General features: G+C 42.1%; 1 protein-coding gene across 1 annotated transcript in view; it reads right to left on the bottom strand.

The window, feature by feature from the left end:
• Positions 1–3,109: 3,109 nt before the first annotated feature.
• LOC145394431 (alpha-L-fucosidase-like) overlaps positions 3,110–18,139 on the bottom strand; it is a 34,140-nt gene continuing 19,110 nt past the window's right edge. Inside the window, exons 7-9 of the mRNA XM_080268295.1 lie at positions 17,129–17,291; positions 11,789–11,933; positions 3,110–3,241 (exon numbers count right to left, since the gene is read on the bottom strand). Of these exons, the coding sequence (XP_080124421.1) occupies positions 3,110–3,241; positions 11,789–11,933; positions 17,129–17,291 (440 nt within the window). The remainder of the gene's footprint in view (positions 3,242–11,788; positions 11,934–17,128; positions 17,292–18,139) is intronic.

Below are 18,139 nucleotides of genomic sequence, written 5' to 3'. Positions count from 1 at the left end.
ACAAGGCAAACTACTTTATGATGGTTTTGTTGGTCATACTGTTTGAATGTATTGTGCTGTATTCTGAACCATACCACCAGCCTAATTCGTAACGTCTTAAACAAAGGTGTTATATAATATATAACACCTTTGTTTTGCTGTATTGTGTAATATATTATATTACACAATACAGCAAAACGTAATCTCGCCAGTGTTTACATGCATACCAGTAACTGTATATTTATAGATAACATACCGTTCAAAAAATATATAATACACGGTTTTCCATTACTTTTTGAAGATACTCACGGGATAATATTTATATATATTATTATGCTTATTTTATCCAACATAAAAACTATGACAGCAGTGGTTTATTTACCCAGCATAATAACCGTGGGTCACAGCTGTGTTTAACCAACACATCAGAACCTTGATGTGCAACAGTGATTACGGTATTTCATCTTACACACAGCAGCCATAGTACAAAATAGGTATTACCTATTGTTCAACATAATTGGAATAGTTTGTAACAAAAATAAGCAGTGTTCACAGAGACTGCTTGAACTACTGTATGTTATTTCCGGCGTCATATTACTAACACTGGTTACTTAAACACGTTTTATCATAGGCAAACATTGTCTCATTTAATGCTGGTAAAGCCAAATATGGATATTTTACTAATGGACAGAGATATTGCCTGATTCCTATATTACCTTCAGTGCTACTAATATTCTTGTCTCTAAAAGTATTGAAATTCTCGGTGTTTCACATAACAATGCCCTCAGCTGGACCTGTCATGTTAGATCACTTGCTAAAACCGCCTTAAAGAAACTTGGATTATTGTACAGAATCAGTAACCTCTTCACTGACGGGCAGATAGCTATAACTTTTAAATCATGTGCGCTCTCAAGTGGAATATTGCTCACCTTTGTGGAATGGATGTGGAGAGGTTGCACTAAAACAACTGGACAAAATTCAGAACAAAGCTCTGTTGGAATTATTAATAACCCTGCTATTACAAATAAACTACCTCCTCTACAAGTAAGAAGGAATGTTGCCTCCCTTGCATTATTTCACAGATACTTTTATGGGAAATGTCCAGACGAAGTTGCAGCCATTGTGCCACCTCTCCACTCCTTCCCCCGCGCTACACTGGTATCTGGTAGCGCTCATGACTGGAATGTCACACAGCCACATTGCAGAACTTCTGCCTATCAGAATTCTCTTCTTCCCCGAATTGCAACTCTTTGGAACTCGCTTCCCCGGAATTGTTTCCCTCCAAACCTCAACCTACGGCTGTTCAAATCCAACTGTTACAGATTGTTTATAAATGGAGGACACCAATGATCTGGTGTAGGGATGAGTTTTTTATTCATTTGTTTTTCCTTCCTCTGTTCTGTTATCTAGAAAAAAAGCAAAATGTCAGACATTACACACAGTAAATTCGATGCATAATCGGTCATATCAAGAATAATCATTACGTAATAATGGTGTTACCATATAATTTAGTTATAATTTACCTACAACTGATGCTGAGAATGGATACAGAGACCTAAAAAATGCCACATCCCAACGTCAGGCAGACACAGGCCAACGAGGCGGAGAGTCTGGGGGGGGGAGGGGGCTGCCGTCCCCCCAGGACTAGGATGCTTCTGGTGGTGTACTGATGGCTTTGAAAGAAATTATTATAAAAGCTATTCGAATCCTAGCACTATTAAGAGAGTATTCTCCTGAATGTGTGAGGGTAAACTGATTTTTTTCGGTTTGCTTTGATACATACGGTAGGCTATCCATCACTCACCAGCAGTTTTCATAATAAATCTGAACATGAAATTTTAGCACACACATGAATTATTTTTACGTGTACTCATATAATCGTGTACTGTGTGTATTTAATGATAAGTATTTGGAGATCAGGGCAGTTTCGAGCAATATGAATGGCAAACTCGTTCCTCTCCCTCAGGGACATTCCTTCCCTGACGCTAGCAGGCAGAGGTGTATCCGCATCTGTACATTGTTAAGTGTGGTGCCAGGCGTGTATCTGTGCTCGTGATTGCTGCTGGTGATGAGTGTGTGGTGATGAATATGGTTGGAGCGATTATCAGCCTGTTGTCCTCAACCCGTGCCTGAAGTGTTTTAGGGTAGTTGTGTCGCAGGCTGGGGTGTATGAATATCAGCCATGTATAGGCTGAAGGGTGTAGGTGAAAGACTGGACCCCCTGTGGAACTCCGTTAGGGAAGTTTCGTGTACGTGATGACTTGTCCTGAAGCGTTTTGACAAGACAACATCTGGTATTGTTCTCCATGTTTGTGTTGTAGGCGGTTTCTGTTGGGAGGTGGCATCAAAGGCTTTTTTAATGTCTGTTGTTAGCAGTGTACACATCGTGCGGGTCTGGCAGAGTTAATGCTGTCAGGTATGTTGTGTTAGGTTGATTAGTATAGTGTCTGTGAAGTTTAGTGCTTTAAAACCATGTTTTGAGGAAGAATGGGAGAAAATGATGAAGTGTGACTTGTTTTAAGACTTAGGCGTTCAGATATTTTGGATGGCACGTAAAGTAGTTATGGGTCTGTGTGAAGCAGGGCGTGCTTGGGCCTTGATTAGTCTGAAGTAGAGTGATGTCCGTGAAAAGTGATTGTAAATTTTTCAGGGAAACGAGTTGACAGGACTGCTTTCATTAGTGCTGCTTGATGTTGAGGCAAGGCCATGTGTGTATCAATATTAAGTTCTAGAATTTTAGGGTGTCATTCCAGTGGATGGGATTGGTTAAAGAGGGAGATTATTTTGAGGGTACTAGCACATAAGCCCAATTCCAGCTACACCTCCCTAGGGATCATCTCCTCCACCCACCTATGTTCTCCCATTGACCTCGTTTCATTCCATTAACCCATTTTCCTCCCTGGACGTATCTTTTCCCCTTAAACACATTTCTCACCATTGCTTCAGGAAAGACTTAGTGGAGAGGTTGGACATTGCCTTGAGTAACCCCTGTCATGGATGGGCTTCTCACATACCAAATGGAATCGTATACAGGGAGCTAAATTCTTCCTAACAAGCATGGGATTAATTTCAAGGATAATAGTAAAATCCAAGACAGTTTTTCTGGTCCAGGTAGTGTTGGTCCACTGGGTTACTCCGCGACAGGATCGATGTCACTGGTGGCTGGATAGACACCTCGCATCGACAGCACCCATGCCCACTGTCCGTCCACTTCTGACATTCGGGGAAACACCACTTGAAGCCCTCTTTTCACCGATTTGAACTGCAGATAGAAAAGTGACGGATAAATAGATATAATAGCAGTAGTAGTAGTAGTAGTAGTAGTAGTTTCAGGCCAAAGCTAGTCTTCTCCAGTCCACCGTCCTCCTCTCAGGGGATAGTGAGGGCACTGGGGGACGTCTGTATGACCGGGCCCGCCACCACGTGAAGGCATCCCTCTCCTGCAGCCGAGTGATTAGACAACATGAAGTGTTATAAGCATGTTCACTACCAGGATGTCTGATGTCTTACTCTTGTTTTTCTCATACACACACACACACACACACACACACACACACACACACACACACACACACACACACACACACACACCTGAGATTCTAACAAAGGTGTCTTCGATTTGACCCTACTTCTTTAAAAACATCGCTCTCCGGCTCAGTGGTAACGCTCTCGCTTAGCATCTGCTAAGACGGGGGTTCGCACCTTGGGCGAAAAATTTCACTGACGAAACGGATGGTCATTGTCCTCCTTGAGCAAGAGGATGGGTGTGTGCGTGTGTGAAGGTCAAGGCTTTGCCCTTAGATCGGACTATATGTGCTCTCAGCTCCCTTCCGGGAGGGTAAAATGCTGATGATCACAACCATCACGTGATGCTGACCGACCCGGTGAATTACACACACACACACACACACACACACACACACACACACACACACACACACCGACAAAAGCTATATCGCCTTGCCTTGCTAAAAGCGGACAATAAAAATATACGGCGACTGGCATTCGGTCGTCTTTGATCAAATCCTCACCCAAAGTAAGGGAAAATACTAATTATTTTCCTTATTAATTGCAAAATCCAAACATAGTATTGTTCAGCAAGTACTTAACATTACGTCAAAGCTATTTTCACACGATATTTATCCATTTTTAAACACGAATTATTATGATACTACGAAAAATATCAATGTCAATATTTTAAACTTCCTCTCAGCCCCAAACTCGCAAATGGTCAATCATTCGAACGAGGGAAGGAAACAAGTGGGCGAGAACACTGCAGCCAGAGTTTGCTCCCCAGGTCAGCGAGTTAGGGGGGGGGTGAAGTAAGGCAGCCTCTAATCGTGCAATTTTGTGGAAATAGTGAACGTGCAAATATGACCTATACCTCTACGTAATCCATATTAAGAAATGATATGACGATGTGAAACAAACGTCAAAATTAACTAAAATCTTTTATTAATGTCAAAATACTTTTTTAAAAAAATGCAACACTGAACTTTCTTTTTTTAAGTATTACATTTGCTTTGTCATCCTTTAAATCAAGTCTTACCAAACCTGATTGACGTCTGAACTGTGTGTGTGTGTGTGTGTGTGTGTGTGTGTGTGTGTGTGTGTGTGTGTTGTCCACACACCTACACATCAGGTGCAACTTTATAAAGAGTATCATTTCTCTATCTATCTACCTGTGTATGTGACAATGTATATGTATCTATTTAGAGTGTACATGTATACATATGTCTCTCTGTATATGTATATATGGATAGCATATATATGTGCATGTAGCGTATGTATATGTATGCACATCTGTACACATACCCATATCTTTATACATGCGTCCCTATCCTGTACATACAGTACACCCGCGAACCAAAGTTTCGGTACCCCCCTGATGGAAGGAAGTGGAAGTCAGGGTTAGAGAGAGGGCAGGTGAACGGACAACCGTGAGTGGTACTTTGGAACTGAGCTACGAGGCGAATAGTGAGAAACCTAATGACACTGGATTCGAAACATTTCCATGCTATTCACCTGCAAAACATTATGCGTTCGTAACATACATACTGTAACATATAACATAGACTACTGTGTTATCATGGTGTCCTGTGATACTGACCCATCTGTTTCGGGTCCTCATCACACAAATAAAGCACCGAGCCAGTTGTATATAAGTTGCAACTTGTCATTATAACTGCAGTCATAATTTTTGTGAATGTTATCCCTGGATTGTATATAGCTATAATATAGAATGATTGTGAATTTAATGTTGATTCTCACAGTAGTTGTGCGGATGGTTATATATGTGGCAATTATTTTATGTGGACGACTAAACCACATTGTGATGGACAGCGGAGAGCATTCGCCAATAATTTACTATAACCAGATGAAATTAGATGCAAACAACACAAAATATTATGAGACAACGAAGACACAGCTGTGGTATCCTGCTCCGCCTTGTTATCAAGGCCTTAACTATGGCATCACCTCATACGTGCATTATTTTCCTTCAGTCTCTGCCTCTTTTATTACTCTTACTTCCCGGTATCCTCTTACTGTGAGTCGTCATATTCCTTGGAGGGTTTCTTGTCGTCCGGTCCTATAACCCGTACTGCATTACATTATTTCTCGCATCATCACTCCCAAACAAACAACGTTAGCCCAAGACTGCTGAATCTGTTAATACCATTATTGCCACTGCCACTACTATTCCCCCTTTCCCCATTGTGTCTACTGCAATTCCCCTCACAGTACTACTACTGCTACTCTTATTACTACTCCACTATAAATCTGTATAATAATAAATATGATTGTCCTCATGTCTGTGAATCTGTTAATCATATTGTCCCTGTCCCACCGTCGACAACTCGTCACTGACCCGGCACCGCTACTCCAGTTCCCACCCACCATGGATTCTACTCCTTCATCACTCCGACACCACATTACCCTTCACCTCCTTCTTGGGCCAGAAGGCCTGTTGTTCACCCTTTACCGGTGAATACAAGTGACATGCATTAATAATAAAAAAGAAGGCATTTGAGAGCTAAACGGTAATCGCCCTCTAAAATATTCTGTTTGCCAAGTCCAAACTTTAGGCCATATTTTGATACCATGAAGGTTTTACATTGATAGCTCAAGCCATTCATGAGATTTAATGGTGATAAAGGCAGGCAATAAAAACTAGTTGACCTTTAGCAGTTAGTTTGGTGACCTTGACTCTGACCCCGAGTTGCCATTTTCGAACTCCTCCAAGATTTTGGCCATATCTTGATACGCTGAAGGCTTCATGTTGATAGCTCAAGCCGTTCATGAGATATAATAGGAACACACACACACACACACACACACACACACACACACACACACACACACACACAGTTAAAAACATGATCGCTCCGCCTTCTAAAGGTAGGCGATAAATAATATAATAATAACAACAACATCGTAGATGTATACTGTAGTGTTCCTAACATAACACTTAATAACTGCAGACCCAAACGTGCTTATATTACGGAGCACTGATATATTAACCACAAAACCGACCACAGACCGTTCTTATCATTACCACTGCACCTTCCCTATAGCACTTCACCATGGTAATACAACCCACTGTAGTCCTCTGTGAGATTGCTACACGTGTTTGGGAAAAATAACAGTGCACAACATGCCTACAAACTACCAAAATAAGCATATGATGTTTCACTGACATCCATCAAATAGCCTAGGAGAAGTTAGTGGACAAACAAACAAACGACTGGACACAGACAGACAGAAGCAGAATGTCTCGCATCGGTATGTAACGACCTGACAAAATTCTTGTGATCCTGCATTGCAGGTGTCATCACAGTAATAATAATAATAATAATAATAATAATAATAATAATAATAATTAATCACATGTTATTAGGCACGATACTGAGAAGGACACACACTGGAATAGCATGTGTCGACGCAGTGCAGAATCTGCCATGACAGAAAGTTGGGTTGCGGTCAAACAGTAATTTAGTATTACTATAACCCTACCATTACAGCATATTATGGCACTGTTTGGTTTTATATGTCACAGCTGTTTTCACTTGTTTTATCAGGGAGATTATGGTGTTTGTCCTCCTCTGTATCATGGATATTAACATGTGATTACTACTACTACTACTACTACTACTACTACTACTACTACTATTATTATTACTACTACTACTATTACTACTACTACGATTATTATTATTATTATTATTATTATTATTATTATTATAACTATGATGACACCTACAAAGCAGGATCGTAATAGTTTTGTCAGGTTGTCATATACCGATGCGAGACATTCGGCCTCAGTCTATGTCCAGCCGTGTGTTTGTTTGTCCACTAACTTCTAGGCAATTTAATGGATGTCAGTGAAACGTCACAGGTGTATTTTAATGGGTTGTAGGCATGTTGTGCGCTGTTATTTTTCCCAAACATGTGTAGTGATCCCACAAAGGACTTCAATGGGTTGTATTACTATGGTGAAGTGCTACAGGTAAGGTCCAGTGGCAATGATAGGAACGATCTGTGGTCGGTTCTGTGGTTAATATATCAGAGCTCCGTAATATAGGCACGTTTGGGTCTGCGACTTTTATAATTATGTAATGTTCGGAATACTGCAGATGTATGTTGTTGCTGTCAATTTTATAATTATTCTTATTAATGCATGCCACGTATATTCACCGGTAAAAGGTGAACAACAGGCCTGGTGGCCCAAGAAGGAGGTGAGGGGTAAAATGGTTCGGAGTGGGGGAGGAATAGAGCTCATGGCGGGTGGGAGAGAGGGGGGTGGGGTGCAACTGGGGTAACGGTGCCGGGTCAGTGACGAGTTGTCGACGGTGGGACAGGGACAATATGATTAACAGATACACAGACATGAGGACAATCATATGTATTATTATACAGATTTATAGTGGAGTAGTAATAGGAGCAGCAGTAGTAGTACTGTGAGGGGAATTGCAGTAGACACAATGGGGAAAGGGGGAATAGTAGTGGCAGTGGCAATAATGGTATTAACAGATTCAGCAGTCTTGGGCTAACGTTGTTTGTTTGGGAGTGATGATGCGAGAAATAATGTAATGCAGTACGGGTTATAGGACCGGACGACAAGAAACCCTCCAAGGAATATGACGACTCACAGTAAGAGGATACCGGGAAGTAAGAGTAATAAAAGAGGCAGAGACTGAAGGAAAATAATGCACGTATGAGGTGATGCCATAGTTAAGGCCTTGATAACAAGGCGGAGCAGGATACCACAGCTGTGTCTTCGTTGTCTCATAATATTTTGTGTTGTTTGCATCTAATTTCATCTGGTTATAGTAAATTATTGGCGAATGCTCTCCGCTGTCCATCACAATGTGGTTTAGTCGTCCACATAAAATAATTGCCACATATATAACCATCCGCACAACTACTGTGAGAATCAACAATAAATTCACAATCATTCTATATTATAGCTATATACAATCCAGGGATAACATTCACAAAAATTATGACTGCAGTTATAATGACAAGTTGCAACTTATATACAACTGGCTCGGTGCTTTATTTGTGTGATGAGGACCCGAAACAGATGGGTCAGTATCACAGGACACCATGATAACACAGTAGTCTATGTTATATGTTACAGTATGTATGTTACGAACGCATAATGTTTTGCAGGTGAATAGCATGGAAATGTTTCGAATCCAGTGTCATTAGGTTTCTCACTATTCGCCTCGTAGCTCAGTTCCAAAGTACCACTCACGGTTGTCCGTTCACCTGCCCTCTCTCTAACCCTGACTTCCACTTCCTTCCATCAGGGGGGTACCGAAACTTTGGTTCGCGGGTGTACATACAGTGCCTGAATATATACATGTATGTAGAGATATATACGTATATGTATGTGTGCATATGTGCCTCTCTCTGCATACTTATGTACAGTCGTGGCCATAAATAATCACCTATTCTCCTGTACCCCATGCCTCAGACTGGCTCCTTTATGCGCGGCAAGTCACACTGGAGTAAGAGGGGCTGAGAGGGAGAGGCCAGAGAGAGAAGGGCAGGTGGGTGGGGGGACGAATGATGGTGCTTGGGTGGAGTGAGGGAGGGGAGGGAGGGTAGGCAGGGGAGGGAGAATGATATGCGAAGTTGTGGTCACATAATTGTCTATTTTCTTTCATTCAGGGCATCATATAAAGGAGTTACTATTCGGTACATAAAGCTGCATTACACCTTGTATAGCGACGTCAGATAACAGGCTTTAGATAGGTGGTGATATCAAGGACTGGTTCGTGAGAGAAGTATACTGACGTGACAGATCAATTATTAGTGCAGAGCCATCGAGACTGAGTTGGCCCAGATTGTCAACACGTGGATAAGGCGACCATAGGCCCGCCTTAAGGCGGGACAGTCTCGCTTTTTTTTTTTTTTTTTTTTTCATCTGTCCCGCTTTTTAATTGTGAGTAAAACGTCCTGCTTTTTTGTGCAAATTATCTAAAATATCGCGCTTTTAGAAAATTACTATTACATTAGATATAATATAACCTTCTTTTATGAAATTATGATGAATTAGTAAAATTATGCCTAATCCAAACCAAATGAAATACCGAATTGTTAATATAAAATCTGTAATACTAACTGGTAACTTTGGTCGGCCCATTCACCGTACCGTACTGTATATTGGTCATTGGAGTTCGTTTGAGACATTGGTGTTTAATTAGCAGCCTCAGGGTGAAGTGTTGCGTGGCAGCCGTCGCTGTCACTCGCATTTAAGTCAGCGTATCTCTCTCTCTCTCTCTCTCTCTCTCTCTCTCTCTCTCTCTCTATATATATATATATATATATATATATATATATATATATATATATATACACACACACACACGTGACAATGTCCCGCTTTTAGCTCCAATAAATCTGGTCACCTTACGCGTGGAAGCCAGAGAACGAGAGGACACGGGTCCGCCTCCTCCAGCACACCAAAGACGAGTGGGAGCTGTTCAGACGAAACCAGGTAACCATCAACAACATTGTTTTCCCGGTGCCGCGACGCCTGCATGAGGTTTTTAAGGCATGAGGCCACTGGACTACTTACTAAGGCTTTCCTGGTTGCTTTGGCTTGACCAGTGTCGGTAAACATTGACACAGATATACTTTGGGAGTTTGGGAAGGATTTTGTTTCATTTTCCCTCTAACAGGTAATGAGAGATACCGGTACTCTATCCACCCATGAGCACAGACATCAAATTTATTTACCTTTTATACACATTTATTTTAAATAGCCTTTTCATATAGAGATGTCATTAAATGATTATTGAATTTACATAAGGGTGACTGTATAGAGGGAGTGTATACCGCGAGGGTGATCATATTTACTGTGGACACAGCCATGTCAAAGGTTGCATATAATATTTAGTTCCAAAAATTAATTACATGTAAGGGTAGAGGACGTTTCTTATACAAACATTACGGAAGTCAAAGCCATCCAGATTCCATTCTACGTCTGAAGTCAAAATACACGGATAAACACAAATATCTGGCTCTGCACTAATGTTGATGTCACGTCAGTATACTTCTCTCACGAGCCAGTCCTTGATATCACCACCTATCTAAAGCCTGTTATCTGACGTCGCTATACAAGGTGTAATGCAGCTTTATGTACCGAATAGTAACTCCTTTATATGATGCCCTGAATGAAAGAAAATAGACAATTATGTGGCCACAACTTCGCATTTCATTCTCCCTCCCCTGCCTACCCTCCCTCCCCTCCCTCACTCCACCCAAGCACCATCATTCGTCCCCCCACCCACCTGCCCTTCTCTCTCTGGCCTCTCCCTCTCAGCCCCTCTTACTCCAGTGTGACTTGCCGCGCATAAAGGAGCCAGTCTGAGGCATGGGGTACAGGAGAATAGGTGATTATTTATGGCCACGACTGTACATATGTGTGTGTTATTGAATCCCATTGCTCATTCCTAAATTTGTAATGCTAGTTACTACAACTTTGTACCATGTATGTGTCATTGTATCTCTGTGTTCAATACTGTGCTTGTACTGTTAATTACTTCTATATCTTTTATGCCATATATGTGTAATGTAACACTTTGCTCTCACGCACCCCTCCCCGCTTGACCTTCAGCGACAGTGTTCCCCAGAGTGTTGGGGCTTGTACTGAGTGTTATATAAAGAACCTCAGTAAAAAATAAACGATGGTGTCTGGTTTCATTATGTAATAATGCCGTGCACCTCTCGGCGTTACCCAGCATATGGGCCCATGGGGTACTGTGGGCTATAATATCGATCCTCTTTTTGGTCGAACAATTATGACTCCTATACCATATTACCTGTGGCTTATTGGGTTTTCGAAGGTACAGTCATTAAGGTTCAAAAGTAATTGCTCTTCACCTCGTTGTTTTTCGACAGGAGGTGAGTTGATATTCGTGTCCCTAAAAGTACTTCCACACATCCCTTGACGTCACCCGGCAGTGAAGGAACGGCTCATTTTTAAGAATTTTTAGTGAGGCCGCACAAGGGAAGTGGGTAACTGTGCTTATTTTAGGCATTTTTTGGTAAGGTCATGTAAGGAAATCAAGTAACTCAGCTCATTTTAAGCAATTTTGGTGAAGCTGCACAAGGGAAGTGGGTAATTTTGCTCATTTTAGGGATTTCTGGTAAGGCCGCATAAAAGCAGTGAGTTGGGGCTGCACACTGAGCCCTAATCGGACACAGAGTCGTATTCCAAGTGGCTGAAGATTGCGTTACACCTCTTACGTAGCGACATTTAGAGAGAGAGAGAGAGAGAGAAAGAGAGTGCAAATACCTGTAGAGCAGCCTGATATCCCAGCATTGAGATGTGCGTGAACAATGTGGGTACTGCAGATGGCCGAACAGATCCCAACACCAGCACATCACCTGGAGGCCACGTCAGCACTATAGCGTACACGGTGCCTTCCTTCTGAGTGTACCTGCAATGGAAGGTACGTTAAGAGTCGACGGTACAAAGGAGCACAAAGGAAAGCAAACAGCAACAGATCTATTAGTTCTTTAAGGGGCGTTTGTTATAGTGTGGGTTATATTGAAAGGCCGTCACGTGTCAGATGTAGTCAGATTGGTGGGTTGATTCGACTATACCCTTTTTACTCTAACGTGGCCTAAAATTGCCATCTGTCCACCTTGAATGCTAAGTTGTAACAAGGGATTAACACTAGAATATGCTGCTAGTCACGAAGAAGGGCCATATAAAGGATGTAAGGCCGTAGTACTGTCTTTTTCTGCCACTGAGCTACCGGAAAGAGGCTGTAAAAGAACGAAAATCTGAATCTAGTTAAAGTAAAAAAAAAAATGATCTATGACTTAATGACGAAGGATAAAAAGGCCATAACTGGAAGGTCAGGTGTCGTCAGATTGGTGTCTTGATTTGACTAGTAACGAAGGAGACTCATACGTACCTAAGGCCCATTGTATTTCCTGCAGCAGCGACTATTCACGTTATAGGCATGGTCCAGTTCCGTCAGGTGATAAAAAATACCGTAGCTGACATACGAGATTTCTCAACATTTCTTACAGCTACATATTCGCCTGTAGGGTATTTATAATATTTTTGATATCGACATAGTTTGCATCCACAGCACACAAAGGGTATATGAGTTTAATGTGCAAAATAAACCTGCAAAATATACAGTATGTCATGAGAAGCTGGACATGACACACTATCACCCATATATATTTTAGGAGCAGATGGACATTGCAAACCCATATCCATTACACATTTTAGGGGAGGAAACCCAATACTCCATAAATTTTCATATTTGTTTCAGAATAAACTTGTAATGAAAGATATGTCAGGAGCAGAAGGACATTGCACCGTCTCGCACATACATAATTTCGTCCAGTTGCTTTAATATCTTGTGTTTCTAAAGTCTCTGAATCTATCCTAAACGGGCAGATTTTGACGCAATTTTCCTTCCATAACCTTCTTTCTGACCGCCAGTACGAGTTTCGCCAGGGACGCTTCACTGGCGAACTCTCTCTTAGCTGTTTGTTCATCTGATTCTTAGTTATCCTTCTTTCAGGACTGGCGAAACGGTTGGCACTGTACTTGTAACGTCAAAAGCTTTCGACCGCATCTGGCACAGATTTTTAATTTCATATTGTCCCCTTGCTGTTTCTGTTCTTCCATCTGCGCCTTAATCTCAAGCTTCCTTTTTGGTCGTTCTGTAGCTGCTGTTGTAGACAGCTACGGTTTCTTTTCCAAATCTGTCAGCAGTGTCCTCAGGGTTCTGTCCTGTCACCAACCTTCTTCCTTCTATTCGTCTATGATCTGAACTGCACACCTAACCCTATTCACTCGTATGCTGACGACTCCACCCTTCACATATCCGCCCGCTACTCTCAGCATCCCTCACAGTAGTTATTTAAGCAATCACAGGATGAGGCTATGGCACATATAATTTATGATCTGGCCATCATTTCTGATTCGGGTAAAAAAATAATATTGTTTTTATCATCATCATCATCATCATCCGGACCTCCTTTCCCACCCTAGGGCAGGGTGAGGAGTAGCAACGTCCATACAGCCCAAATTTACCCAGTCCAATGGGCAACGTTTCCATGCACTCATCATTCAAGCCCCCGGAATCCTGGCTCTATCGGATACGCCAAAATCATTCACCACGTTCTGTGACTTCACATAAACGTATCCGACTGAGTCAATCCGGACGTTGTCACGTTAAAAGGGGTGTCAAATCCCTGATCATGCACTTCTCCTCACAACATTCATCCAGCCAGCTCAATCATTTGTCAGTTCCCTAGCCTCACTGACTTCCAAACCTCTCTTCCTCACACACTCATCCACCATAACCCTCAACCTTCTCCTTGGCCTACCTCGCCTCCTCCCTCCTTCAAATTAGCTCAGATATACCTTTTTCACCACTCTATTGTTATCCATTCTCTCCACGTGACCATACTATCTCAGTACACTCTCTTCGATTCTGGTGTCCACCGACTTCCTCACTCCTATCCACCCTCTGTACTCCACATACATTCCTCAGCAGTCCCGTCTCCACTGCTTTTACTCTTGACTTTCATTTTCATGCCACACCATAGCCTCACACCCATATGTTAAAGTTGGCACTAACACTTTTTCATGTAAGCCTCGTGCAGCTGCAACACTCAAGCCTCTGTTTCTTATCAAGGCCTTCATTGCACCAGCTACTTTTCTTCCTTGTGTCACTCTACTTTCAACTTCTTTTGCACATTTTCCTCTCTTTTCTATCACTGTACCCACGTATTTGAACTCTCTCACCAATTCCAGTCTTTCTCCATTCACTGTAACGTCACCTTTTCTCTCAATAACCATCACTTTACTCTTTTCTACATTTACTCTCAAGGCACGAAGCTCACACACATAAGCAAAACTCTGCACTAGTCTACCAAGTTCTTGTCCAGTACTTGCAAGCAGTTCTGCATCATCAGCATACAACAAATTTGAGATATTCCATCCATCACCATTCATTACCAACGCCATCCCTCTCTCCATTACTCGTGTTTTTACTTCTCTCATCATCCCATCAATATATATATTGAACAACCATGGGGACATCACACAACCTTGTCGCACGCCCACACCGATCGTGAACCATTCACATAGATGCCCATTAACCCTTACACATGCGTCACTACCATCATAAAAACTCTTGACAGCACCTAGCAGCTTACCATCTACACCGTATATGCGCCAAACTTTCCACAATCCTTCCCTGTCCACTTTGTCGTATGCTTTTTCCAGATCCATGAATGCCATAAACACCTTATGGCCCTTCTCACAAACCTTCTCTGCTATCTGTCTCACTGCAAATATTTGATCCACACATCCTCTGCCACTCCTAAAGTCACCCTGTTCGTCACTCATTAGGACTTCTGATATCTCTCATACTTTCTCTATAATAATTCTTCCATATACCTTCCCTACCACACTTAATAAACTTATGCCACGATAATTCTTGTATTCACTTCGCTCACCTTTATTTTTGTACAGGGGTACAATCACAGCCTTTTTCTACTCTGCAGGCACAGTTTCATTCATCCATGCCTTCTTACATATCTCCAACAACCACTTCATTCCACTCTTTCCACTACACTTAATCATTTCTGCATACACCTCCACAACCCCAGTTGCTTTCTCATTTTTCAGCCGCTTCACAGCGCTCTTCACCTGTGCGAGTGTCACGCCTCCTGGCACTGCATTCCTCCTCTGCACACCCCCAAAACCAATCATGTTTACAGCCGCTCTGCTCTCTCTATCCCCATTCATCAGACTTTCAAAATATTCTTTCCATCTGGTCCTGACTTCATCACCATGGGTTAATAATCTACCACCTACATCCTTCACATCGTCACATTTCTTTCTGCTTTCACTTCTACATTTCCGCACCTCTTTCCAGAATAACTTCCTGTTTTCGGAGTAGTTCACGTTCATTTTTCTTCCTAGATCATCATTTAGCTCCTTCTTTTTCCTCTTCACTAGTCTCTTTACGTGCTTCTTGCTCTCAATATTTTCAGTTCTTATTTCAACTGAACCCCTATCCTGTAACCACTTTAGCCACTTCTTCCTCTTTTCCTCCACCGCTCTCTTAACCTCCTCATCCCACCATGCCGTACCTTTCATCTTTGTTGTTACTCTTGCCACACCACACACTGCTTTAGTATTCCTGACTAAGCAATCCCTATATGCATTCCACAGGCTGTCCAGATCCATTTCATTCCAGTTCACTGATTCTAACTCCTCCTCTACTTTGGTCTCGTAATCATCTGCCATTTCTTTGATCCTCAGCTTCTCAACTTTCAGTCTTTCTCCCTGACTACTACTCTCTCTCCTGGTCCACCTCACTCCTCTCGGCTTGATCTTGCATACCACAGTCATATGATCTGACAGACATCCAGATCGTCTTCTCACGGCTCTCGTATCAGCCACCATTCCCAGCATCTACCTCTCTAAGAGCACGTAATCAATCAGGCTTCTTTCAGCACGATCCCCGTTCCCTCTATACCATGTATATTTATGTGCATCTCTGTGTTTGAAATACGAGTTACAAATGCACAACCTCCTCTCCTGACACATATCCTTTAGTCTCTTCCCATTATCATTTTCTCCCGGTACCCCATTACAACCCATTATGTCATCCTCAGGACCAATGCCTACAATTTTTTTAGTGCATCAAAAACGGTTCCTACAATTTTTTACTCGTCATAACCTTCCCCAAGAATATTCCATAATATTTAGCAACAAACATAGACATTCATCATCTCTCAAAATCCTTGAAGTTTCTTTCTCTAGGAACCTATGACGGAAAGATCATATTATCTGCCCCACAAAATCTACTTCCAAGACTGGATGTGCTAAGCCGACTGTGTGTTTTGTTTACCCCTGCGCCGCTGTTAACATCGTGTTGGGGCTTTATTTCCTCCTGTGTGGAGAACGACTCCCATATTTGGGGGGGGGTTCCCCACATACAGCTTTTCTAAACACAGTGGAGCCAAAGGCTTTTCGCCTCATTAACTCTCCTCCTCTCATCGACTCTCTTCAACTTCTCTCTCATTTCGATGTGTTGCATTGGTATGTATCCCTATGTCGCTGGTCGTTGTTTTGTCTGAACTTCTGCCTGTATGCCTCCATCACGGCCAACGCGTAGGCACCTGTCTGGCAGTACATTCCCATCCTTTCTCTGTCCGACACTATAATGCAAGAGTTAACTGTTACTCTTAGTCATTCATATATGCTACAGGTCAACTCTGGAACTGTCTTCCTCGGACTGCATTTCCCTCTGCCTATGATCCTGAGTTTGTCAAGAAGTCTCGAAGTGATTGGATTTGTTATTTGGCTTTCATTTCTTTTGTTTTTCTCTTGGCAAGAAAAACTGTGCGAACTTTTTCCCTTTGATTCCTTCTTTCTCGCATAAAATAAAAATCACTCATTATGTGACATAATTTTTACCTTGTCTTTGAGTGAACCTTTAGAGGAGGATGTGTCAAGAGCACCAGGACACTGCAGTCTCGCTTTATGATCTGGTCACCTGGCAGCTCCTTACCTGTATACATTATGGCAGACACACGCGTAGTACACATATATTGCCGATAGAGTCCATACATGTGGTGCACGTACCATACACCTGGCGTGAGGGAATCATTCTGGTGCGTCCACGGCTTCGACTCATACACCGCCTGGCCGTTCACCCCCAGCCACCACCCAAGTTGTCTCAGCCGCTCCTCCATGATGGCGGGAATACGGCCGTCGTGTGTGGGACCAGCGTTGATCAGAATATTACCTGCAATAAATATCTGTATAAAGATGAACAAGCAATAGTCAGGTCCATATTACTCCTTTCGAGACTATGATGACTAAGGATGATATAGTGATGGATTATTTAGGTCGTGGACGGCAGTGCTTCATGCGAATTATTTGAATCCACGAGAGAGTAATACAGTGATGATAGAAATAGTACAACAACGACGACGACAACAACAACAACAGTAATAACAATAGTAATCATCATCATCATAAACATTAACAACAACAACAACAACAAGACAATAACGACAACAGCGACGACGAAGACGACGACGAGGCAGTAATAATAATAATAATAATAATAATAATAATAATAATGATCTTCGCAGTAATTACCATAGTGATCATCAACATTCTGAACATCTATCCACCTAAGGATGAAGTGAAGCACAGAGAGCACTACAACAGAAAACGGGTCACAGAGAGAGAACTACCAACAGCATGCCCCGTGAAATGGCCCACTCACTCAACACTCACCATTCAAGCCCCTGGAATCCTCTACCTCACAGGCCCAGTCATCTGTGTGTTTTGTATATATAATATTTCTTAATACATAAGCTTCATATTACCTGCCGGACAGTGGCGGATCCAGGATTTTTTTTTTTTTTTTTTTGGGGGGTCAAAGTAAAAAAAAAAATCCATATGTCAGGGCTGTCTTCTACGTGGCATTGCAGGCCCCGTAGCACCTTTAACTCAGTGATTAGTTCTGGACCTTTTACTCAGAGAATTTTTCTGCACCTTATGCCTCAGCATCGTCTTGTTTGCGAATGATGGGAAGTTTGTCGACATAAAAACAATGTAAACAGCACCGAGGAGACTGGTGTA

This window comes from Coenobita brevimanus, chromosome 27, assembly GCF_032717465.1.
Source record: "Coenobita brevimanus isolate Jiangsu-jjx chromosome 27, ASM3271746v2, whole genome shotgun sequence".
NCBI lineage: Eukaryota > Metazoa > Arthropoda > Malacostraca > Decapoda > Coenobitidae > Coenobita > Coenobita brevimanus.
The sequence above is the reverse complement of the archived record's forward strand: the minus strand, read 5'-3'. Positions and strand labels throughout refer to the sequence as shown.